This window comes from Triturus cristatus, chromosome 9, assembly GCF_964204655.1.
Source record: "Triturus cristatus chromosome 9, aTriCri1.1, whole genome shotgun sequence".
Classification (NCBI taxonomy): domain Eukaryota; kingdom Metazoa; phylum Chordata; class Amphibia; order Caudata; family Salamandridae; genus Triturus; species Triturus cristatus.
Window position 1 is genome coordinate 264477878 of NC_140592.1, and position 25266 is coordinate 264503143.

The window sequence follows — 25266 nt, forward strand, 5'->3', positions numbered from 1 at the left end:
TTCAAGGCCAAGTGTACCGCTCTGAGTTCCAAAAAGTTGATATGGTAAGTCGTCTCCATCTGCGACCATATCCCCTGAATCTGAAGAGGGCCCGAATGCGCTCCCCAGCCCTGGAGAGACGCATCGGTCACTATGGTCTGGACCGGAATATCCTTGTGAAAAGGAGTCCCCTTGCAGACATTCTCTGGGGCACACCACCATTTCAGAGACTGCCGAGCGTGTTAAGACAGCTGGATCCTGTCCTCCCAACGCCCCCGCCTCTGGTCCCATTGATCCTCCAGACATTCCTGTAGGGGCCTCATATGCAGACGTGCATTGGGGGTGAGAAAGATGCAAGAAGCCATCGACCCCAGTAAGGAAGACACCGTCCTCACCGTAGGAGAGCGGGCTGAGATGAGATGCCGCGCCTTCCCACGGATCGATAAGCGTCTCTCCTCCGAAGGACACACGCTTGCGGTCAAGGTATTGACTGAGGCCCCCAAGTATTGGAGACACTGCACAGGGATCGGCACTGACTTCGACATGTTGATGTGCAGGCCCAGGCGATGCAGCAAGGCAGCTGTCCTGTTGAAATGGCACTGGGCTTCCTGGTAAGTGGACGCTTTGATCAACCAATCGTCCAGGTAAGGATACACAAACTCCTTGGTCTTCCGCAGGTGTGCCGCGACCACCGCCATGCACTTGGAGAACGTCCGTGGTGCAGACTTCAGGCCAAACGGGAGTACTGAATACTGGTAATGGTGGTTGCCTACCAGAAACCTCAGGAACTTGCGATGCTTTGATGCGATCGGCACATGAAAGTAAGCGTCCTGCAGATCTATGGCGCACAGCCAGTCTCCTCGATGCAACTGAGGGTAAATCTGATGCAGGGACAACATACGGAACTTTTCTCTGCGGATCCACTTGTTGGCTTGACGCAGATCTAGAATAGGCCTGAACTCGTTCTTGTCCTTTTTTCTTACGAGAAAGAACCGTGAGTAGAGACCTCTTCCTTTTTGCTGCAAAGGAACCGCTTCTATCGCCCTCTTTTTTAACAGAACATCTGCCTCCCGCTGGAGCTCCCTTACCATGTAGGAGGAGCGCACTGGTGGAATCTGTGGAGGCGGGCTGGTGAAACGAAGACAGTACCCATTGCAAACAATATTCAGCACCCACTTGTCCTGCGTTATTGTCCTCCACTCTGCCAGGTAGTGTTGAATACTTCCCCCCCACCGGAGCGGGTAACGGATGAGGGGGAAGTGACTTTTCAGGGCTTCGACCCGGCCGGGCCTTTGTTCCCCGCCGAGGACTGATGCTGGCCTCTGCCCCTCTGGCGCTTCTGAAAGGACTGCCTCGGGAACTGCTGCTGTTGCTGGGGCTGTTGTTGGTGGCCCGACTGACGCCCTTGGCCTCTCTGCTTGGCGTAGCGCCTGCCCGAGGATCGGAAGGACCTCCTCTGCTCCTTGGGCCTCTCCAGCCCCACCGCCTTTAGAGTTTCCGCCTCAGCCTTCATGCGGGCCATCTCGTCATCCGCATGTGACCCGAACAGCGTCGTGCCAGAGAATGGTAAATTGGCGATCTTCTGCTGTGCTTCAGGCTTGAGCGGGGTCAGCCGCAGCCAGGAATGCCTCCTCATGTGTATGCCGTGGCAGTACCCATGGGCCGCCAGCAGCGACACATCCCCCGCCGCACTGATGATCTGATTAGAAACCATCATGCCCTCGTTCAGCACCTCCTGAAAGTCCTCCCTCTTGTCTCTAGGCTGGGAGGCAGCGAACTGTTGCAGGGAGTCCCAAAGAGACCTGTCATAGCGCCCCAACAGAGCGGAGGCGCTAGCGGCCTTCATCGTAGTGGCCGACGTGGAGCACATCCTCCTCCCCAAGGAGTCCATTTTGCGACTCTCCTTATCCGGAGGAGCCGTGGATGAAGGCGTCGTAGAGTGTTGCTTACGAGCCGCCGCCACGATAACAGAATCCGGTGGAGGATCCACTCTGAGGAACGCCGAGTCAGGAGACCTGTACTTTTTTAGCAGTCTCGAGGGCGCCGGTTTCACCACGGCCTAATAATATCAAAATGGGGTAACCCAGTATCCCTCAGAACCTGGGCGGATTATCAAAATAGTACAAACGGTTCTGTCGGGTAAACAATATTACTTCTAGAAAAAAACCTTCATTTGTTTGCATATACGAACACACATAGAGACCATAAGTAGTTTTCAAAAAGGCTTTATGAATTGCATCATTCATAAATAACTAATGACAATGGCTGTCAAATGTAAAACACAGTTGTGACAAAGTGGCATAAAGTGACATAAAGTGCTCAGTGCTGTGGTGAAAAGTGCGTAATATATACAGTGTGATTTTTGCGGGTATTGATAATTTACAAAGGCCAGTTTAAGCGAATATTCGAAACAATCTGCAGATCGATTGAATCAGTCTTTTGTGCAGAGTATTTCCAACTGATCCTTGAACAGATGTCGACGTTTCAACCCAAGGTAGCGTTATTCGCTAGTCAATACGGGTCTTCATCAGGACAGGGAGTGACAGCCAAAAGGAGGAGGCCCAATGTAGCTTGTGGGGCGATATGTAAAAAGAGGCAAACAGGAGCAGTTGTATCCTGTATGCCCTGGTTGGTGGGAGGGTGAATTCTTTTCCAATCGTTTGAACGAACCCGCGTTGGGGATTAGTCCCGGGCGGGAAATGCGTGAGCATAGACAAAGTTTTGTCCTTCAGAGGGACGAATCACATCCGAGTTAGTCTGGTTTACAGCAATTACTTCTTAATCAGCAGCGCGCAGGCAAGCGTCCTGTCTTTCGCGACAGGATCGACGGCGAACATACCGGTGCCTTCTCTCTCGCCGTCGACGTCGTCGCCTTCGACGTCGAACGCGACCTACCAGCCGGTAGGTGCCGTTTCTGCTCCCTGCTCTGCCCGGAGGTCCCTCCAGGGGCTGAAGCATGGGCGGAGGAGGGAGAATGAGACCCTCCATGCCCGAAGTCCCACCGGTCCTCTGCTGCTCCTGTCCCTGAAGGCGAATCTTCTCCCTGTCCCTCAGGGTCCTCTTAGAAAAGGTTTTACAGATGGCACATGTAGCTGGGACATGTGAGGGCGACAAGCAGAGGATACACACATCATGTGGGTCCGTCTTAGCCTTTTTCCTCCCACACTCAGGGCAGTTATCGAACAAAGCCATACTAAGAGTGGGCCAAAACTGCTCCAGATTGCAGGCAATAGTAGACAAAGGCTCTAGACGTCGAATGAAAACACTATTTATCCAAAAAACCCAATTTTAATCAAGTAAACCACCCAAAAGGGTAGAGCTCAAGCTCCAGGGTCCTGCTAGCAGGAGCCGGAAAAAAGAACTGAAAGTAACTTGTGTTGGCTGTGCATCCTGGGATACCGGGGGTCTCTGGAGAGTTTCTTAAAGGCACGGTATCCCTTTAGCAGACACATAATGACAGCCTATAGGGCTTGTCTGTCCACCCCTTCCTCTCTATTGTTTAAAGGGATTTTGGTGAAGGGAGTGTGTGATAATAAAGGAACATGTCAGATGTGAATAAAAATGACATTTCAACTTTATTTTGGCTTTTGTGTTCACTTCAGAGGAAGTGCTGGCCAGTGCAGCCTTGTTGTGATTAGGCTGTATTATTTTGTCTGTCTCTTAAGTGTCTTTGCAGGTTTGCAAATGCGGGACAGCTTAAGAGATATTTTTGATTGCTCCGGGGTCCCCGCACATGAGCGGGGATTATTCATAGATTATGACTATCACAGAGATCCCCTACTACAGAAACAAATGCTTCTGTCCAAGAAAGGGGCAATATTAATAAATCTTAAAGCAGATATTTCATCTCCCATCAAAACAGGGAGGAGGTTGCAGAGAGACAAGCTGTCACTTTATCAAAAAGGGGAAAGAGAAATCTGGTTTCAATTTCTGCTGGAACAAAGTATTCCTCTTCAGATTCTGAAGGAAGAAAGTGCTCATCTCCTGTGAGAGAATAAAGACTAATGAATAAAGCATGTAGAGAGATGTTGGTGGCATCAGAGCAGGAGGATGAATATTGTCGCTTTTTTCCTCTATTCATTAGTTTTCCCCTGTAAACGTGAAAGTATTTCAAGAGACCAGGTCAGCTGCTTCGGTGGTTTACAGAACTTGTGACTAAAGCATACATTCTCTATATTCCTAAAGGCAATGACCTGTCTTCATTGCCATTGTTTTTTGGTGATCAAAGAGTTGGGCAACTAAGCTTGAACAATCATCGAAAAACCTGCAGACCACAGCCAGGTATGTTTTCTGAGGAGTATTTCAGAGGTCATTCAACAAATACAGCAGTCATGGTGCCCTCACCCTCCTGTAGGCACGATTTAGCTACCTACAATTCCCACAACAGATGGGTGTACCATGCAAATTTGGAAGCCGCTTCACCTGTTCACAGATGTAAACATGAAAACTCTGCAACCTTAAGCATTCATTCGCCTGAATGCTGGGCCCAGTGGAGTTTAAGTGATGTTGATTAAGTATCGCAAGTTTATGGATTTGAAACAAAATAAAGTAGGTCAGTGCTTCTGATAAAAAAACTTTGTGAACAAACTTGCCTTCAGTTAGCTGACGTGGAGAGAAATCACTAATGTTTCAGACACTTTCTTCATTACAGCAGTGAAGCTGGCCTGCTCCAATCGGGTGGGGTATCTGAAATCATAAGTCTAGCTGTAACCCTGTATAAAAATGTTCTGACAGAAAAAGAATGTGTACCTCACTTCACCATTCTCATCTCTCTGCTGCCGTAGCACTAAGTATCTAAGAACCTCTGATTTTTGACCCAAAAGCTCAGAATGGGACAAAGCAGGAGTCTGTAGTTGCAAAGGTCACTGGAGTAAATGTGTTGCCTTGCCGTGGACCATTGTTTTTTTAAATTACTTTTTTGATCCTCAAATTCCACAATCGTAACCTGGAAGGGCTCCACAAAACAGGACACTTATTCCAAAGTCTGTCAACCCGTTTTTAGTAAATTTGAAAGCTAAGAGCATGACAAACCTGACATTCATGCTCACCAGGTGTGTGCGTTTCCTGGAGAGCCCTCAGCATCTTGTCCCAGTCTACGGAAGGTGGAAAAAGTATTAAGTCCCACTTCTGGTCGCTCCTGCATCCCTCAGGTCTACAAGGCAGATGTCTAGGCACGAGGAGTTCTAGTAGGGTCAAATTCTCAGTGATCAGCCGGGCCTTCTGGGAGTCATGAGGTCTTCTGCTTGTAGCTGGTCGTCTGTCTCAGGAGTTGTACTGGAGATGGTGGGATCGGTTCTGGAGATGCAGGAGCCTCCTTGTAATGGATGAATCTTCACATGGATGACTTCTCAGCCTTGAACTGTGCAATCACAGCATACAGGCAGGCAGCTGAGATGAGGTCAGTGAGGAAGAAAAACAGGTGGCCACATCTTGGGTGGTGGGGGTGAGGTGTTGTAAGGGATATGGCAAGTTGTTCCAGTGATTCCAGGTCAGATGTTTGTAACCTGTCCACAATGGAGGGGCGAGAAGTGAGTAAAATAGTCTAACATGGAGTGAGTTCTGAGAAGGAGGAGACTCCTGGGAGCCCTCAGACCGAACTAAGGGGGTTGGGCACAGACTCCTGATCTTACAAAAACTGAATCAACAAAAAAGTGGAGGCGTAGCACACTCCTTGGTACAGTTTGCCTCAAGTCCATAGATGAACTCCGAAAAGCACTGCTGCTATTGGGGGTCCAGTTTAGAAACATAGCAGGCCAAATTTACACTTTTTCCATTTACATTGTGTTGGTACAGAGAAGGGCTTGACATGTCTGTACAGTGAGGGAGACCTTGCCCCTGCGCTTCTTCCACTAAATCTCTCAAATCTAATCAACGAATGGGAGGCAATCTCCTTTACAACTGAAGCCTGAGCGGCAGTGGAGCTGGGTGATGGAGGATACCTACCTACTTGATCAGCAGAGTACTCAGCATTGCATTGTGGTCCACATCTTATCCTAGCCCCCTGACTTTTTTTTTCCAATGATGAAATCCAAAATCTCTTGAAGGACTGGTGCACGATTACTCTTTATGAAAGCCATGTATATTGTAGGAACCTCATACTGATATAGTAGCACACAGAGCATGAGCACACATAAGATGACTAATTGAGGATGAGGATAGAAAGGGAACAATATCAGACAAAAAAAAAATATCTCAACCCCATGTTAAGATTTTGATTTATACAGCTTAGACAGGTAAAATCAACGCCAGAGCAGTCGGAAGCTTTTTTTTGGCCTAGGGAAAAACTAGTTGCAGGATCTGGACCATAAGAACCTGGTTTTGACCCAATATAAAGTTTGATAGGTTCGTGCAGACTCCAGATCAATCTCTACTCAGTCTATAATCGACTCTTATGCGTAGCAAGGAGTCTTCAACTCTTAATATACTAGATGCCCACCAAAGCGGCAATTTATGATCGGCACAGATTTTAATCTCATCTCGGATACATTAGAGAATAAATTTAACAACAGAGGAGGAAGATGAAGCCAAGGTCATCCCATTAATAGAAACCTCCATTTGTAGCCATGAATGTTGATGCTGCCCAGCTAGCCAATCTAACTCTGGCCCACGGCATGAATGCATGCAATGGATGGTCAAAACTAGACCAAGAGAGATCATTTTTCTTTTCAGCGAGGGTACTATAAAAGTAGGTTAGGCTACTTCCTCTTGGATGTTACACTGTGGGACAAGATCCTGGACTTGAGGGTACTTACGAGAGCAGACAGTGACCAGCGGGAATTACAACTTAGCTTACTCCCAAACTCGTTCACAAATTTCTCTGAATAACTGACTCAAAGCAAGTCGAGCCTATAATCAGTAACAACTTTAGAACAATTAAATGGCCAACCAGGAAGTTCAGATTAAAATCTATGATCTCTATAACTCTGCTCTCGCGTCATATGCTAATTGCAAGAGTCACGATATATATCTATACTAGAAATCCACCACCAGCTGTTTGATAAATTAAGGAAACCTTTTCAGCAACCTTTCCAGGCCCAGTCTTCTACTTTTGCATTTAGGAAGATAACTAACCCCCGGTTCAACTCAAAATGCCACCTGGCGAAATCTTCCCTTATTCAACCTGTGAAATCTAGCATCTCATTTACGATCAAAAACGCTAGGTCAGATTATAGGCATTTACTTAAATCAAGTAAAAGAGACTGGGATGAGGCGATGTGGTTGGATCTTTTGGAGGATATAAAGGTCAATGATATAACCTCCTTTTGGCATCCAATAGCACATGGCAGTAAACGGGTAGTCGGGTTACTGATCATTTTATTCAACCAATGGCATGGGTCTCATTTTGAGAACATTTACTCCGCTCCATTGATGACAGAGGGTCCATCATCCTTTTGTCTATCCATCTTGACTGATAGAAGCCAACTAAGGCCCGCATCGCCCATGGAGACCTCCTTTTTTCCTCTGGGTGGCACTGAGACTGCTGTTGATTTATTAAAAACTGCCAAATCCCCAGGTCCAGTTAAAATCCAGGGAGATCTCTTTCGGCATGACCCGCAAATATGGTGACCCTATATAAACGTATTATCATACACTATTGTTAAGGGGGGGTGATACCAGGCACAAGGCGTGGGGCCGAATTTGTACCCATTTATAAAAGAGGGGGGGATAGAGCTCTCCTGCGTAAATGCAGACCCATATGTCCAGTGGACCATTTACAAAAGATAGTCGTTAGAAAGTCTTACAAAAACTAGAGCAATGGATGCTAGGCAACAATAGTTTATCTCCTTATCAAGCGGGCTAGGGTGGGTACAAATGATCAGACCTTTCGCTTTTCACTCATCTATTGGAAATATGATCTCAATTTAAAAGGTCACCTTTATATTGCATTTGTTGACCTAAGATCTGCATTTAATTTGGTACCAAGGCATCTACAGTGGAATTGTCTTAAGGAAATGGGTCTACCTCTCCATTGCTGACCGTTATTATTAGCCTACACAAGAACAACTGCACACAGGTTCATTGGGGTATTCAAGTTGAGCTGAGTGCATACCAGTAAAAAGAGGAGCTAGGCATGGGTGTATCCTTGCCCCTACCCTTTTCTCTTTACATAAATGATGCCCTTATGTTCCTGCAGTATTGCACATACGACCGCCCCAGACTTAACGATAGCCTTATTCCAGCTCTGTGTTGTGCAGATGATGCGCTTCTTTTGTCTTGAACTCCTCAGGGTCTGCAAACCTTTTAATAAATTCACATGTTCTTGTGACCTTAAGGGCGTGGAAATTAAAGTCTCTAAAACTAAATACATGACCTGAACCCTCACAGAACAAAGAAGGGTAAAATGTGCATAGGCCAAACATAGCTGTCAAAGTTTTGATTACCTGGGCATAAAGTTACCTAGCAATTACTCATGGGGAACACAAACAGAAATGAATAGATCCATTATCCAATATAGGATGAGCATCCTTATAAATCTCCATCACGCAACAACCACGATTTCGGTGTCCCAAGGCATGGAGATTTATAGAGCAAACGCCCAAACACCAGCATTATATGGGGCAGAGATCTGGGGCTGTACAAATGCACAAACTTGGGCAGTGGCTGAAAGCTTCTTTGTCAGAGCTTTGTTTAACCTCCCACAAATAGTCCGTTAACACAACTTTTCTTTGACATTGAGCTGCATAGAAATGAACATTTGACGGCACTACAACCTCACTTATACTGGATACATATATGGACTACTGATGAATAAGCCTCTTGAAATGCATCTCTGTCTGAAATATTGAAGATATACAAGTTCAACACCTCATGATGGCTTTGCCACATAAAATCATGGTTATTTACTCAAAATCTGGGATATTGGTGGAACGATCCACTAACTATAACTACATCTGCCAAAAAAATTCTCAAAGAATTATACTGGGAACACAGTGGTGCAGACACAACTAAATACCACATCAGGAAGTTTAACAGCCAGGTATCTAATATACATTTTTACCACACCTCGGGGCATTTATAGATTAAATGTATCAGCCCCTTAAGAAATCACTCTACAGGTGGTTTCGGTATGGTACTTTATGTACAAAAAGTTACATCTATATGGTCATCTACCCAATTAACTAGTGCATTTTGTTCATTTTGCAATTGGGCTGCAGAAGAGAATATAGAGCATTTTTTTCCCAAACTATCACGTACCAAGGAGAAAGTGGATTTGTCCAACTTGCCTTTGATTGGACTTTCAACAGTATCTGGCAGCACTGAGGATATTACAGTAAAATACCTTCCGGCCAGTTGTGTTTATCCTGTGTTTGACTTATTAGGCGACCATGCTTACCACTTTAAAGTTTTTAACTATATTTAAACCCAAGTATAATAGTTTTGAATATGATTGTAGCTTAATTTATGAAATTGCGGACATCTATTTACACATACGCACCATTCTAATGTATTCGCCTTTTTAATGATTTTATCAGCACTTTTCAAATGAAATGAGCAATGCTTTTTTCATATTTTGCATTGTATAAATAAACATACTGAGGAATCATTACAAAAATCATCACGACAGAGGGGGTGTAGTTCACTAACTCGAATAAAGGCCACTCAGTGAAGAAAACGAAAATAGACTTTAATGTAAAAGTTTGAACCTCAGCTAGAAAGGGTTGCATTTCATAAGAAAACAACTTGATACCATAGCAATACTGCGAAACCAATCGGCCTAAACTGTTTAATTAAAATTTTTCCAGGTGAATGGCATTTACCATCTCCTAGAAACCAATTAGTAGAATGTCTTTTTTTTCCCAAATTTGCTTATTGATACTTACATTTTGAGGTGTAAATGGCATTAATCTTGAAAAAGCGTTCGAATGGTTTACAAAGGTCTTGTGTGTGTGTGTGTCTCGGATAGACTGGCAGATACAGTGTGTGTTTTTTTATTCAATAACGATTTTTTTGGATAGCCATTAGTAAGAAACCATGCGTTTTTAGTTATTGTAGTAAAATTTGGTATGTTCTGACATTTTTCAAAATGTTCTTCCCCAACTAGGATTTGATATGGGGTGGCTACAGCAAATTTTTAGTCAAGTGCCAGGGCTAGAATTCAAGCCCAAGATCCAAATTCAGAAGTACCCAGTTGACCATCCAGTCTGCAACAGTCAGACCATTCAATTTCAGACAAAGTTTTATAATAGTACTGTGAGATTATGACCTTTACTAGGATATTAAAGACAACTATTTTAAAAGTGGAACATTTACAGGACTCCGGTGATGTAGTTTCTCCTACACACATTATCTCACCAAGCTACATATTTAATAGTATAGATGCCAAAGGTGTTGTTTTTGCATTTGTCACCCCGAGTGGGAATGGTATGCTCAGACGTGAGTCCCTTGCTCTCCATGCCACTGGAATCAAGCTATCCTGGCTGACGAGGGCTGAAAGCCCGAAACCGGTCCTAGGATGCTTGTTTCCAGTCCAGGGAGGACCTGGCTTGGCAGTTCGGGCTGGACTGTTCCCATGGGGCACAGGGTCAAGACTGATTTGCATATGGCTGGGTTCAAACTGGAATGGCATGGTGAGCAAAAAAACGATGGATTTAGGCCCAGATCTCTGTACTGGGGTGAATGTATGACATTGTTCTGCATTCTGTCCATCAATTGTTGTTTTTGCATTTGTCACCCCGAGTGGGAAGGGTATGCTCAGACGTGAGTCCCTTGCTCTCCATGCCACTGGAATCAAGCTATCCTGGCTGACGAGGGCTGAAAGCCCGAAACCGGTCCTAGGATGCTTGTTTCCAGTCCAGGGAGGACCTGGCTTGGCAGTTCGGGCTGGACTGTTCCCATGGGGCACAGGGTCAAGACTGATTTGCATATGGCTGGGTTCAAACTGGAATGGCATGGTCAGCAAAAAAACGATGGATTTAGGCCCAGATCTCTGTACTGGGGTGAATGTATGACATTGTTCTGCATTCTGTCCATCAATTGTTGTTTTTGCATTTGTCACCCCGAGTGGGAAGGGTATGCTCAGACGTGAGTCCCTTGCTCTCCATGCCACTGGAATCAAGCTATCCTGGCTGACGAGGGCTGAAAGCCCGAAACCGGTCCTAGGATGCTTGTTTCCAGTCCAGGGAGGACCTGGCTTGGCAGTTCGGGCTGGACTGTTCCCATGGGGCACAGGGTCAAGACTGATTTGCATATGGCTGGGTTCAAACTGGAATGGCATGGTGAGCAAAAAAACGATGGATTTAGGCCCAGATCTCTGTACTGGGGTGAATGTATGACATTGTTCTGCATTCTGTCCATCAATTGTTGTTTTTGCATTTGTCACCCCGAGTGGGAAGGGTATGCTCAGACGTGAGTCCCTTGCTCTCCATGCCACTGGAATCAAGCTATCCTGGCTGACGAGGGCTGAAAGCCCGAAACCGGTCCTAGGATGCTTGTTTCCAGTCCAGGGAGGACCTGGCTTGGCAGTTCGGGCTGGACTGTTCCCATGGGGCACAGGGTCAAGACTGATTTGCATATGGCTGGGTTCAAACTGGAATGGCATGGTGAGCAAAAAAACGATGGATTTAGGCCCAGATCTCTGTACTGGGGTGAATGTATGACATTGTTCTGCATTCTGTCCATCAATTGTTGTTTTTGCATTTGTCACCCCGAGTGGGAAGGGTATGCTCAGACGTGAGTCCCTTGCTCTCCATGCCACTGGAATCAAGCTATCCTGGCTGACGAGGGCTGAAAGCCCGAAACCGGTCCTAGGATGCTTGTTTCCAGTCCAGGGAGGACCTGGCTTGGCAGTTCGGGCTGGACTGTTCCCATGGGGCACAGGGTCAAGACTGATTTGCATATGGCTGGGTTCAAACTGGAATGGCATGGTGAGCAAAAAAACGATGGATTTAGGCCCAGATCTCTGTACTGGGGTGAATGTATGACATTGTTCTGCATTCTGTCCATCAATTGTTGTTTTTGCATTTGTCACCGCGAGTGGGAAGGGTATGCTCAGACGTGAGTCCCTTGCTCTCCATGCCACTGGAATCAAGCTATCCTGGCTGACGAGGGCTGAAAGCCCGAAACCGGTCCTAGGATGCTTGTTTCCAGTCCAGGGAGGACCTGGCTTGGCAGTTCGGGCTGGACTGTTCCCATGGGGCACAGGGTCAAGACTGATTTGCATATGGCTGGGTTCAAACTGGAATGGCATGGTGAGCAAAAAAACGATGGATTTAGGCCCAGATCTCTGTACTGGGGTGAATGTATGACATTGTTCTGCATTCTGTCCATCAATTGTTGTTTTTGCATTTGTCACCCCGAGTGGGAAGGGTATGCTCAGACGTGAGTCCCTTGCTCTCCATGCCACTGGAATCAAGCTATCCTGGCTGACGAGGGCTGAAAGCCCGAAACCGGTCCTAGGATGCTTGTTTCCAGTCCAGGGAGGACCTGGCTTGGCAGTTCGGGCTGGACTGTTCCCATGGGGCACAGGGTCAAGACTGATTTGCATATGGCTGGGTTCAAACTGGAATGGCATGGTGAGCAAAAAAACGATGGATTTAGGCCCAGATCTCTGTACTGGGGTGAATGTATGACATTGTTCTGCATTCTGTCCATCAATTGTTGTTTTTGCATTTGTCACCCCGAGTGGGAAGGGTATGCTCAGACGTGAGTCCCTTGCTCTCCATGCCACTGGAATCAAGCTATCCTGGCTGACGAGGGCTGAAAGCCCGAAACCGGTCCTAGGATGCTTGTTTCCAGTCCAGGGAGGACCTGGCTTGGCAGTTCGGGCTGGACTGTTCCCATGGGGCACAGGGTCAAGACTGATTTGCATATGGCTGGGTTCAAACTGGAATGGCATGGTGAGCAAAAAAACGATGGATTTAGGCCCAGATCTCTGTACTGGGGTGAATGTATGACATTGTTCTGCATTCTGTCCATCAATTGTTGTTTTTGCATTTGTCACCCCGAGTGGGAAGGGTATGCTCAGACGTGAGTCCCTTGCTCTCCATGCCACTGGAATCAAGCTATCCTGGCTGACGAGGGCTGAAAGCCCGAAACCGGTCCTAGGATGCTTGTTTCCAGTCCAGGGAGGACCTGGCTTGGCAGTTCGGGCTGGACTGTTCCCATGGGGCACAGGGTCAAGACTGATTTGCATATGGCTGGGTTCAAACTGGAATGGCATGGTGAGCAAAAAAACGATGGATTTAGGCCCAGATCTCTGTACTGGGGTGAATGTATGACATTGTTCTGCATTCTGTCCATCAATTGTTGTTTTTGCATTTGTCACCCCGAGTGGGAAGGGTATGCTCAGACGTGAGTCCCTTGCTCTCCATGCCACTGGAATCAAGCTATCCTGGCTGACGAGGGCTGAAAGCCCGAAACCGGTCCTAGGATGCTTGTTTCCAGTCCAGGGAGGACCTGGCTTGGCAGTTCGGGCTGGACTGTTCCCATGGGGCACAGGGTCAAGACTGATTTGCATATGGCTGGGTTCAAACTGGAATGGCATGGTGAGCAAAAAAACGATGGATTTAGGCCCAGATCTCTGTACTGGGGTGAATGTATGACATTGTTCTGCATTCTGTCCATCAATTGTTGTTTTTGCATTTGTCACCCCGAGTGGGAAGGGTATGCTCAGACGTGAGTCCCTTGCTCTCCATGCCACTGGAATCAAGCTATCCTGGCTGACGAGGGCTGAAAGCCCGAAACCGGTCCTAGGATGCTTGTTTCCAGTCCAGGGAGGACCTGGCTTGGCAGTTCGGGCTGGACTGTTCCCATGGGGCACAGGGTCAAGACTGATTTGCATATGGCTGGGTTCAAACTGGAATGGCATGGTGAGCAAAAAAACGATGGATTTAGGCCCAGATCTCTGTACTGGGGTGAATGTATGACATTGTTCTGCATTCTGTCCATCAATTGTTGTTTTTGCATTTGTCACCCCGAGTGGGAAGGGTATGCTCAGACGTGAGTCCCTTGCTCTCCATGCCACTGGAATCAAGCTATCCTGGCTGACGAGGGCTGAAAGCCCGAAACCGGTCCTAGGATGCTTGTTTCCAGTCCAGGGAGGACCTGGCTTGGCAGTTCGGGCTGGACTGTTCCCATGGGGCACAGGGTCAAGACTGATTTGCATATGGCTGGGTTCAAACTGGAATGGCATGGTGAGCAAAAAAACGATGGATTTAGGCCCAGATCTCTGTACTGGGGTGAATGTATGACATTGTTCTGCATTCTGTCCATCAATTGTTGTTTTTGAAGGTGATGGGTGGACTGATTGAATTAATCTCAGCCACTGGTAATTACTTTGGGCTGCTATCCAGTTTATTGAATCCTGCCCACCATCCCACTATCAGACAGTATACAAACATATAAAAATCAGTTGTGTTAAAGCTCCAATATGAAAAGTCTGGTCTAAACTGCCAGGTTAGCTTCACCAGTAAACGAGAACAGAAGCGACCAGAGACCAGTTCCTATTTGGGCATCGTCCGTGGGTTGCAGCATGAGCCCTATGGCACAGAGAGCACAGAACCCATTAGGAGGGGACCTGTCCTGGCAGTTCAGCTTGGAGTGCTCTTATTGGAGAAGGACCAAGACTGATTTGCATATGGGAGGTTAAAGAGAAGAGTAGCATAGTGAGTGGAAATCAGAGGTCTGGAATGCAGCCTAAGTGATCGCCAGTGGCTGAGAGCAACGTAAGAATTCCTTCCATCACCTTGTTGTTTCCTACAGAAACTTAATAGAAGCACACACAAAAATACTTTAAAGGGCTCTTTGGCAAGGCACTACTTTTCAGAAACAGCTACGAAATGACCTGGGATTAATGATAGCTATAATGATTACTTCTGCCCTGCAGGTGCAAATCAAGTCTTGGCAAATGTTGGTCAGGGTCGGAGGCACCAAGCTTACAAAAAGCAGAGCCTTTTCATTCAAAGAAGTGTTGAGCTACGTGGAAAACACACAGTATGCTAATAAATATTTTACTGGATGGATCGGTCAGCTTGTGCAACCCTGTTTTCCCATCCTGCTCTTTTAATCAATAACGAACTCCTACAATACTTGGGTGGAAGCCAAAAAGGTAATGAGCCTCCAAGGACATTGCTAGGGTGTGAGGTCCGGTAAACCTGCTGAGTTTACAAACAATAACAATGAGTAATTGTGCTGTTATTGAATGGAGTATGAATTGACTGTTGCTGTACAGTTCGATCGGTCACAAAGGTGTTTACAAACTGTAAAAGCTTCCTGGAGCAAACGTTGGATGGGTGCCAGTAAGTGTGGAGCACATAACTGAACTAAATAACTGAGTTGTTTTTTAAATATTTAGCATGATTTGGGGATTTCATCTAGTAGCCTGGGTCATGATAGCACACTTCCATACAATTGCTCATAAAAGGAGTCTCACAAGAAGAAAGCAGTTTTGCTCAAGAAGTCTGGAAGTGCTCAGTCAATAAAGAAGTACACAAGACAGACTTACTGAAAATGCTGATATACGCAGGCCTTTGTTTACGAATCAGACTTTGGTATGGGCTACCCAATTTTAAAAGGTCCACTTACACCAAATTCTGGCAATTACAAGGTTTGTTTAAGGTATGGGGAACATTTACAGGCACCTGGGAACGAACACTGGGTACTTTTCCACTGCTTTTTCTCCTCCCCACCCAGATTCCATGGACAAATCTACAGGAATTTTCTGCCCGCTCAGAGCAAGCAGAGTATGTCATCAGAATGGCCACTGGGACTAGGTAGAGGAGTTTCAGATTGTCAGAGGGTCAGTACATGCCTGAGGCGGGTAGGCTTAAGTCAGGAGGAGGTTAATAGGAATCGGGCTGTGCTCCTGGCAGCCACCCCTGCCCATGCAGCAGTTTTACTGAGTACACATCCGTAACTGCTGAAAATTACCCTAGTGTCTCCAGGTCAGGAGAGGGAGACAGGGCTACATATAAAGACCCAGGATGACATTTTCTGGCCCACCTCCACCTCCAGTACCACCCTACAGAATTAACACTCAGGGAGGGATACTCTCAACACTCAATGAGGGCCACAGTTCTTCGTCGCCGTCATGTATGTAGGACCTCCTCAGGCACAGAGTTTTATTACTATACATGTGCCACATAATCCCTGAAGATACATGCACTTGACACACATGGGATGCTAGCACAGGATCTGAGGTCCACACAGCAGTGGAACTTAATATTAGAGGGGTCTGTAGACAGAGGAAAAAGGTATTGTCACATTACTGATACACAAAACCTTAGTGTTCCGCTATGCCCAATATATGTATATATTTTAACTCTATTTAGACGTTAGAGAGTTATGTATTTCGGATTGTCAGTCACATAAGTAGTGTCAAAGGTGGTCTCGAAACACAACAATGGTTATCCACGGTACACAAGAGAAAACAAACAAAATATCAAAGGCACAATACAATACATATATGACGGGTAACAATGACTGATATATTGTTGCAATCTTTGAAGTATCACATTCTACAACATGCATTTAGGGCAGCGTATATGGAACACAGGTCTCGCTGTCCAAGCTATTATTTAATCCTCGAGGTATTATCTGCCAAATAGTAGCCCAAAACCCGTTATGAGGGCACCCTTGGTGCACGACTCCAGGTCACATAATAGGTTCTGGACCTTGAAATACCAGGGACAGGCCTCGGCACGCACATAAGATTTGGGTGAGGCCAGGACCAAACAAAAAGTAATGATACCAGTTTTACAAGCAGTTGGGCCTCGGGCAGGTGTCATGACATGTTGCTTGTTCTTTGATGTACTTAACAACATGATGACAATCTAATTGCTGACTTCTAAAAATGCAATATTTTACTGTTTGTATCTTGTACGTTCACCACTTTTAAGGGTACAGCTTAACTCTGCTAACGCAAACAATTCAATAAAGAGGCCCTGCTCCAAATTCCACAGAGGTTACTTCCTTGTCATATTGTCTTTCTATGAGAGTTGGGAGCTAAACAACTTCATCTAACTATTATCAAACACTTCCCATAAGAAAAATCAACCGCTAGTGGCTTTGCATTGCTTGTTTTATATGACTCAATTTTATCACATTTTCCTCCATTTTGCCTTGCAGTGTACAATGAAACATTGGGTCATTTTTAGGGTGGCCCATGGGGTGGGGCATAGTACCAGATCTTTTCATTTGAGCTATTGCTATGTACAGATCGGTTTCCAGAACCAACTGCCAAAGGGCTGTTGAAGAAGGGGAACTCCAAAACACAGCAGTTTCATACATATGAAATAAAAACCCAGTAAGGCAACACTTCTAGCATATGCCAGATACTAAAAAAACAACACACAGAAGTGAGCAACTTTTACATTATTCGCCCTCATCGGCCTGTGAAACATCAATCTCCTTAAGGTTACTGCCACCAAGACAAACATATACAATCTTCAATTAGGTAGTCTCCTTCAGGAGAAGCCTTCACACCACTCATCAACATAGTCAATGTCTTCCAAAACATCTAGCCTGATGCATGATATGGGTTAGAAATGGGGGTCTCTAGTTGGCAGAGGTAGGTACCTTTGTCCAAATAGGGACCCTTGCTTCTAGTCAGGGTAAGCGGGATACACTTCTAAAATAACCCCTGCTCACCCCCTTGGTAGCTTGGCACGAGCAGACAGGCTTATCTCAGAGGCAGTGTGTAAAGCATTTGTGAACACATACAGTAATACAGTGAAAATACTACAAATGAACACCACACCAGTTTAGAAAAATAAGTAATCTTTATCTAAACCAAACAAGACCAAAATGACAGACATCCACAATACAGTAATAAAATATGACTTCCAAATGGTAAAATAGTTCAGTTCAAAGCAAATTGAAGATGCAACACTTTCACACAAAGTACCTTGGATGCGTCACGCACACAAACAAAAAGGGTCGCAGGAAAGGTGATGTGTCGGATCCCTACACTCAGGAAAGGTGATGCGTCGATTCCTTGCTGCTGTGCAGGGGAGGTGATGCGTCGGTTCCTTACCTGAGAGGAGGGAATGCGTCGGTTTCTTACTGCATGGGGAGGTGATGCTTTGCTTTCTTACTGCGTCCCCCAACGATGCAACAGACTTCGCGCCTCAATGCAATGTGATGATCCGGGACGATGCGTGGGTTCTTGCAGCCACACAGCAGGCCTTGCGTCGGAATCGGTGCAGTTATCTCGGACTTCGGAGATCGGTGCACTCGATACGGCGTGCAGAAATTTCACAAGCCGCGGACAGGTGCTGTGACTATTTCTTCGGCGAAGCATCAGAATCAGGTGCGGATGCGTAGTGCTTCTTGAAGTTGCGTTACTTATCCAGCTCCCAGCAGCAAACAGCCTCCAGAGGTCCAAAACAGCAGCAGGAACCTTTTAGCTGGTCAGAACTCTTAGCAAGGAATTCAGGGGAGCTGGTGGTGAAGTCTTTGTGTCCCTGAGACTTCAGAAAAGGAGGCAAGCTCAGTTTCAAGCCATTAGAGATCTTCCTCAAGCAGGGGACACAGCAAACAGCAAAGTCCTTTTCCGTTTACTTGTCAGAAAGTAGCAACAGTAGGCCAACCCCAGACAGCAAACAGCACAGGGGCAGTATTCCTCCTCAGTTTCTCCAGTTCCGGAGTCTGGGCCCCAATATTTATACAGCAAAATCCTTTGTACTCTAGTGGCAGAGAAGCCCTGTGCTTAGTCAAAACCAGTTCTGTCCTCTCTGGTGCAGCTTCTTGGCAGGAGGTGGAGACAGCATTGTGGAAGGCAAACCAGGCCTATTCAGGTGAAAGGAAATCTCCTCCCCCTACCCTAAAAGCAGCCCAGGTCTATTCAGCCCAGCCCGACTCATCCAGACTCTAAGGAGCCAGTGAACACCCCCAGCCTCTGTCACTTCAAAGTCAGACAGTCAATACACATCCTAGCAGAGGCACATTGGATGGCTAAACAAGAAAATACCTACTTTCTAAAAGTGGTATTTTCAAACACAGAATGTAAAACTCACCTTCACTAAAAGATGCATTTTAACATTCTGAGTTCAGGCATACTAAACTTTATTTCCCTACCTTGTTCCCAAGGGTAGTTATGTTTAGAACATGTTATAAGCAAACTTCCCATTCTATCCTATGGGAACAGGTCGCCTTGCAATAGTGAAAAACTAATTTGGCAGTATTTCACTGATAGGATATGCCACAAACATCAGGACATGTCCTACCTTTCACATACACTGCAACCCGCCCACAGGGGTACCTTAGGACTACCTTAGGGTTGACTAATATATAATAATACCCAGAAACCGGTCCGAGGATGCTTGTTTCCGGTCCAGGGAGGACCTGGCTTGGCAGTTCGGTCTGGACTGTTCCCATGAGGCACAGGGTCAAGACTGATTTGCATATGGCTGGGTCTAAACTGAGGTTTCATGGTGAGCAAAAGAATGATGGATTTAACCCAGATCTCTTGACTGGGGGTGAATGTATGATTTATTCAGCATTCCGTCCATCATTTCTTTCCGTAGGTCTAACTATATGCCAGATAGATCATCCATCCATCCCAAAACAGGTCACCTCCACTAAGATGAATGCCAATTCAGGCACAATCTTTCTCGGCAAGATAATCGAAAAAGAAGTCCTCACCCAACAAACATCACCCTTCTAGATGAACTACTAATCAGAATTCAGAATGCAATACAGCACAGAGAGGATGTCTTTAGTGGTAACAGACTATGTGAGCACCTCTGAACACACAGGGACAATGGAAAGGAGTTAAAATGGTTTGCATGCTACTGGATGTTGGGATCACAGTACACCTCAGTAACCTGCTGTGTGCCTTGGTGTTATATCCTAACCCAAGGAATTCACATACTATCTATGGAAACACAGAGCAGCCCACTGTTTACCACTTAATCACCCAGTTGATGACCAATGAATGAACAAAATGTTAGCAAACATTTATATCAACGTTGTTACTGCATTTACATGTCTATGGGATATGCATACCTCCAGCAGAAGGGATAATTGTGCTTAAATGTGCCAGTAGAAACAAGTCTTCCTTGCTCTTTCAGCATCTTGATGATGTTCTTGTCTGCATCCTATGGGAAAAACAGTTATAATAATAGCAGACAGTCAAAATCCAGGGTTTTTACCTTTCAGTTTGTTCTTAAAAGACTAATGAAAAATGGGTGTGGGAGTCACAAACATGCTGCAGACTGAAATTGTACTCTTTATTACGAAAAGGTTACATTTGTGTTACATCTAATGGCCGGGCGGCATAGCTGGAAGGTAAAATTTGTGGTTGGGTCCCTAGAAGCGATTGGGGAGGCAGCAAGCACTTTGAGGATCTGGGGCTGCACTGACCTCAGCCCTTGCAGGAAAGGCGCAAGCTGGAAGCCACTAAGGAGGTTGGAGACAAATAGTCATTGGTAACTGATTGAAGAAGGAAACAAATACAGGACCATGGGTGGCGATGTTCCACTTTTGCACAGGAGACTGTGGCGGGCAGAGGTGCTCCGAATATAGCAATGAAGTCTTTGCTCTCTGGCACTCTGTGGCCTGGGCAGCTTAAGATCAGTGGTCAAAGCCTAGGTGGTACCACTAAGGTCAGGGAAACAAGCCAGTTCCTTTCATGCTGATCTTCAGAAGCAGATCACCAGATACCACCTTGAAGGAAAGGGTTAAACAAGACCTGAAGGAGCAGGGGAAAGCCTCCCATGGACAAACGCGACAAAGCACAGTGAAGGACCCAGGGGGAACCACTCCAGTTAGTGAGAACCAGATTCAAGTAGTGCTACATAGTCTGGGAAAAACAAGGTCCGATGCCCAAGCCTAACTAGTTGGCCAAGTACACTAGACAGTTAAAAAGCCAGCTGTCTCCAACAATATGTGATGATTGGCTGATGAGCCACCACCCTTGGACAAATGCCACACCAAACCTACAATGTATACTGCAGGTCTTTAAGGAAACCTACACATTGCTAGACATATGTAAAGATTCAGTGGAAAAGATTCATTTATGTGAGCAGATCAGCATAATATCTTAAATAGGGGGATAGAAGCTGAAGCAAAAACAAACCAAATAATACAAGCCCTGGACATGCACATGGAGGGTCTATCAATGAAGGAAGTAGAAGGGTTTCTTTGTGGAGGACTGGATAATTAGGACACAAACACCACAAATTCTCTCTAAGTTGTTCGAAGTTGCATGGTCCTCTATTGCTCCTGAGACACATAGCTATCATAAATGGAACAAGTACTGGAGCAACAAAGGACGGTCTCATTTTATTGTTACACAGTAGGGAATTATATTTCTGTACTGGATTGTTAGGACACTTAATTATTTCAGCAGGAAATGAAGAATGGGCTCCCACTTTAAAAGGTGAGTGAACCAAATAGCGTATCTACAGGAAACAAAACCTGGTGGCTGCCGAGAAGGGCAACATTTTGAAGAAATTGAGAGGCAGTTATTTCCATGCCTCTATATTTTCCTACTCCATAGGTGAAACTCTCATTAACCCTGTGGGTTTCCCCTGGTGCAACCAGTTTTGTCACAGGTATATTTGATCTGTTGGGACGGATGAACTGATTATGAATATGAATGCTCTGCATGATGATGATCCTATGTAGTTTTCCCTCTGATCTTGTACAGATGTGTGGTTCATGCATAGGTGTGCTACTGATTTGGGTGTGACTTCAACTGTGTATTGCGTGGTAGCAATGACAGGGCAAGGGTCGCAACGTAAGGGTACCCCCCCGATTTTCTGTTGGAACCCCTGTCTGGGAGGATATGAGGAAACAGGTTTTTTTAAAGCCAGCAAGCACAACAGGTCCATAAGGGAATTAAGTGGACACTATATGAAGGTGGTCATTCAGGGATATAGGCCAAAGGGAAAATTAAAGGACAAAGAAAAGTTGGCAGCTTCAATAACGGGCAATGAAGCTGCAATTAATTGTTTGGAAAAGGAACTCCAGAACTCCCCAGTCCCTCTCCACCCTTTTGACAAACTGAAGATTATAAAACAAAGTAAACAACGTTTACCACAAAACCTTTTCCCCGCAGGTAATTCAGACAACTGCTATATAGGGAAGGGGACACATTGGTAAATTGTTGATCTGGCTCCTGGAAGTGAGCAGGATAATCTGACACACAGGAAGAGCAACATAAAAATTACCTTTGGTGACTATCTAAAGATTTTGTATGTGAAGCCCTCGGCTCCCAAATTTCTGAATACCGATGTGTTTGAATGGAACCTGTGAACTTAGCAAGTTGACACATGTACAAAGACAGGTGCAGTGTGTAAGAAGGAAATAATTTTAGGAGAAATCTAAAACCTTGGGGTATGTATACAGACAGAATATTATGAGATAGACCAGACAATGTTGGCAGGTGGAATGTGACGAGTGGTGGATGAGGCTTTTGCTCCAAGAATATACCAGAGAATCTGGAATGGGAGAATGCCCAGGTCCAACAAAACCACACTAGATCACAGGGTGTACTGCCTGTTTTTCATGCTAAATACTGACAAACAATTGGGACGGCTAACTGGAGACAGGTTATGCCAAGTAAGGAGGGACAAGCCCACATTGACCAATTTATGTTGAATAGGCGAGCTTTAACACAAAGATATTTTACACATGTGATGATTATGGACTGTGACGCTGAATATGGACAGGGACTACGAGTATGCTTTAATCTCACCGGACAGTGAAAAAGCTTTTGATTCAATTGGGTGAGGATATTGACTCTTGGTGCATCGCAAATTTAATTTTTGCCTCAAGTTTGTTAGAAGAGTAAGTATCCTATACACAGAACTGATGGACCACTTGAGGAAGAACATGGTTGTGTTTAGATAATTGATTGCTCAAGTGGGAAATGAGACAAGCATGTCCCGTCGCATGCACCACATCGCTGCTCTTTGCCCAGTTATTAAAACAGCTTGAAAGTAAACAGTCACTTATTTGCCCTAGAATTTACTGAGTAACAATGAATATGTTGTGTCAATGTATGCTAGTTTACTTGAAAGACTCTATGCTAGTTTATTTGAAAGACCCAGCCCATTTGGTTGAAGTACTACTGAAATATCAACCCTCAAGAATAAATTGGACCAGCACATCATGTTCCCCAAATGAGACCTGCATGGTTTTGATGATAACCTGCTCCCTAGCGGAAGACCCAAACTGAACGTGGAAAGGGTAATAACCAACCTAAGAAAGTCAGTGGATATATGGGTGACTATTCCACTGTCCCTGATGTGCTGGGTAGCGCCAAGATTGTGGCTTACCTTCAAAGTTTATACTTCCAAGGTTGCATGCATCTATAGCTCTAAAATGCAGGAGGACGAAATAGATAAGTTAAAGTTTGTCCAGGAAGAAGTTAGCTTACTAGTTCCAGATACAGAATGTTACTTTTTGCTGGCTCTGTTTGTGAAAGTCTAATACAATGCTATGCCAGGCAAAATAGAAGAAATTGCACTCTGGTTTGAGCATGGAGGAAAAACTGAGGGACCTATTCATCTACCAGATTCAGGTACTTTCCACCCTGGCACATCTGCTCAAAGTGGCATCCGATCAGTGCAGTGAACATTCCAAGTTGACCCATACACTGATACCATATGCCCCAAAAGCCCTTGTCCGATACCTCCCCAACCTCTGACAAATGGCTGCAGATGCGAATGCAGATGTGATTCAATGGGCACACTGCTCAACATAGCTCAAATACACTAGAGGTCCAGCCAAAACCCTTGGAGATGGATAAAACACTGAACAGCTGCCACATCAAATTTTTTTATCTGGATTTATAAATATGGACTGACAGGAATAAATGTATTTTTTAAACTTAGCATCCAACTTGAATGAATTCCTCATAAGGAGCAGGCCTTGAGAAATCTGCTCGCCCACTCACTATGGGCAAGCAATGATTAGGTCCTACTGGACTGTTCTGGCAAGCTGACAATGAATAGGTGGGAATGAGTACTAAAGAGGTCTTTTGTTTTCCTAGTCACATTTGATCAGCATTCAGAGATAGACAGAGGTCAAAAGTCAGTTTTATGTCTTACAATTACTTTTATTTCTCTGACTGCAACGTTAGAAAATTTTGTCAAGTGAACTGTGTGAACTGTATGACAATCGAGTGTGCAAAGAAGGGCTGTAGAATGTCAGCTTTTTGTTCTAACACACGTTCAAATAGCTTATAAGTGAACTGCACAAACATTTCGAAATATATTTCAGTAGTTATTAAAGCACATTTTTTGTCATTCTGTGTGACGAACAAAAGAGATTTGAATAGGCTAAAACCAAATCAGAACATTTTATTTGGCGATATGCCAATGGAAAATATTTTAGCTACATTCCAATCTCCACAGATTGCTTATACGCTATATAGTTTTACCAGTAAAACTGCATTAGTGGGAAGGTTTGTGGCCATTTCAATGAAAAATGTGATGTTTGTAAATGAGAGTGCACTACCACATCATGCCATAGTAATACATTTATTAAAGTAGGTTTCAAACATCAACTGAGAAACATTCCTGCTCCCTCCTTGATGGCAATGATATTAGTGAAATAAGATGCAAGTCAGGGGTCATGTGTGCCCTTCATGTGGGCAAGATTTTATTACGCACAGAGCACATATTTAGTGTATTAAATCAAACAAAATAGCTTTTTGTAAAGCAAAAATGCTGAACTCACATATTTGGGGATCATATTGAAGTAAGACAGATCCTCCTCGTGTTGGAACCACTGCCAACAAAAATGTCACCAAAAAGCCCTCATGTCCCAGCATGCATATGTGATGGGGACAATGCAAGAAGCCAGCAAATCCAGCAGGCGGAAAACATTCATGACTGGAACTCAAGCTGTTACCCCTCCCCCTGAATGTACTGGACCCTCTGAGAAAGAGGAGGGAAAACTCAGACAGATGTATCCAGTACTGACCACATGAACAGGAGGCACTGGGAGACCTCCAAGTGGGACCTGGGTACCCTTACATAGAAGCTCAAGTCAAACAGCAGAAAAGCTGTTGGTTCAAGGTGACGCAGCACCATCTGGAGTGAGTTAGCTTTGAGCAGCCAGTCATCCAGGTTTGGGAATACAGAGATACCCCGGCCTTCTGAGATGAGCTGTGTAGAAAGCTGGCTCTATATATACTATACCAAAGTAAGGTAGAGTGCGCAGAGTCCAGGGAGTCCCCAGATGTATCGCATAGACTAAATTAGGTAAGTACTAACAGCTCTCTTTGTGGTAGTGTGGGTGAGCAGTTTGGCTTATCCAGAGGGTTTGTTAAGCATTTATTGTATTCACTCAATCAAGGACCGATACACACACTCAGAGACAGAATGTATACCCATT

The 25266-nt window shown here is 45.1% G+C and overlaps 1 protein-coding gene across 1 annotated transcript in view; it reads right to left on the reverse strand.

The window, feature by feature from the left end:
• The window catches only part of IARS1 (isoleucyl-tRNA synthetase 1), a 645156-nt gene that overhangs the window by 393231 nt on the left and 226659 nt on the right, over positions 1-25266 (reverse strand). The window contains exon 12 of the mRNA XM_085624880.1: positions 19924-20015. Coding sequence (XP_085481006.1) covers positions 19924-20015 — 92 coding nt within the window. The remainder of the gene's footprint in view (positions 1-19923; positions 20016-25266) is intronic.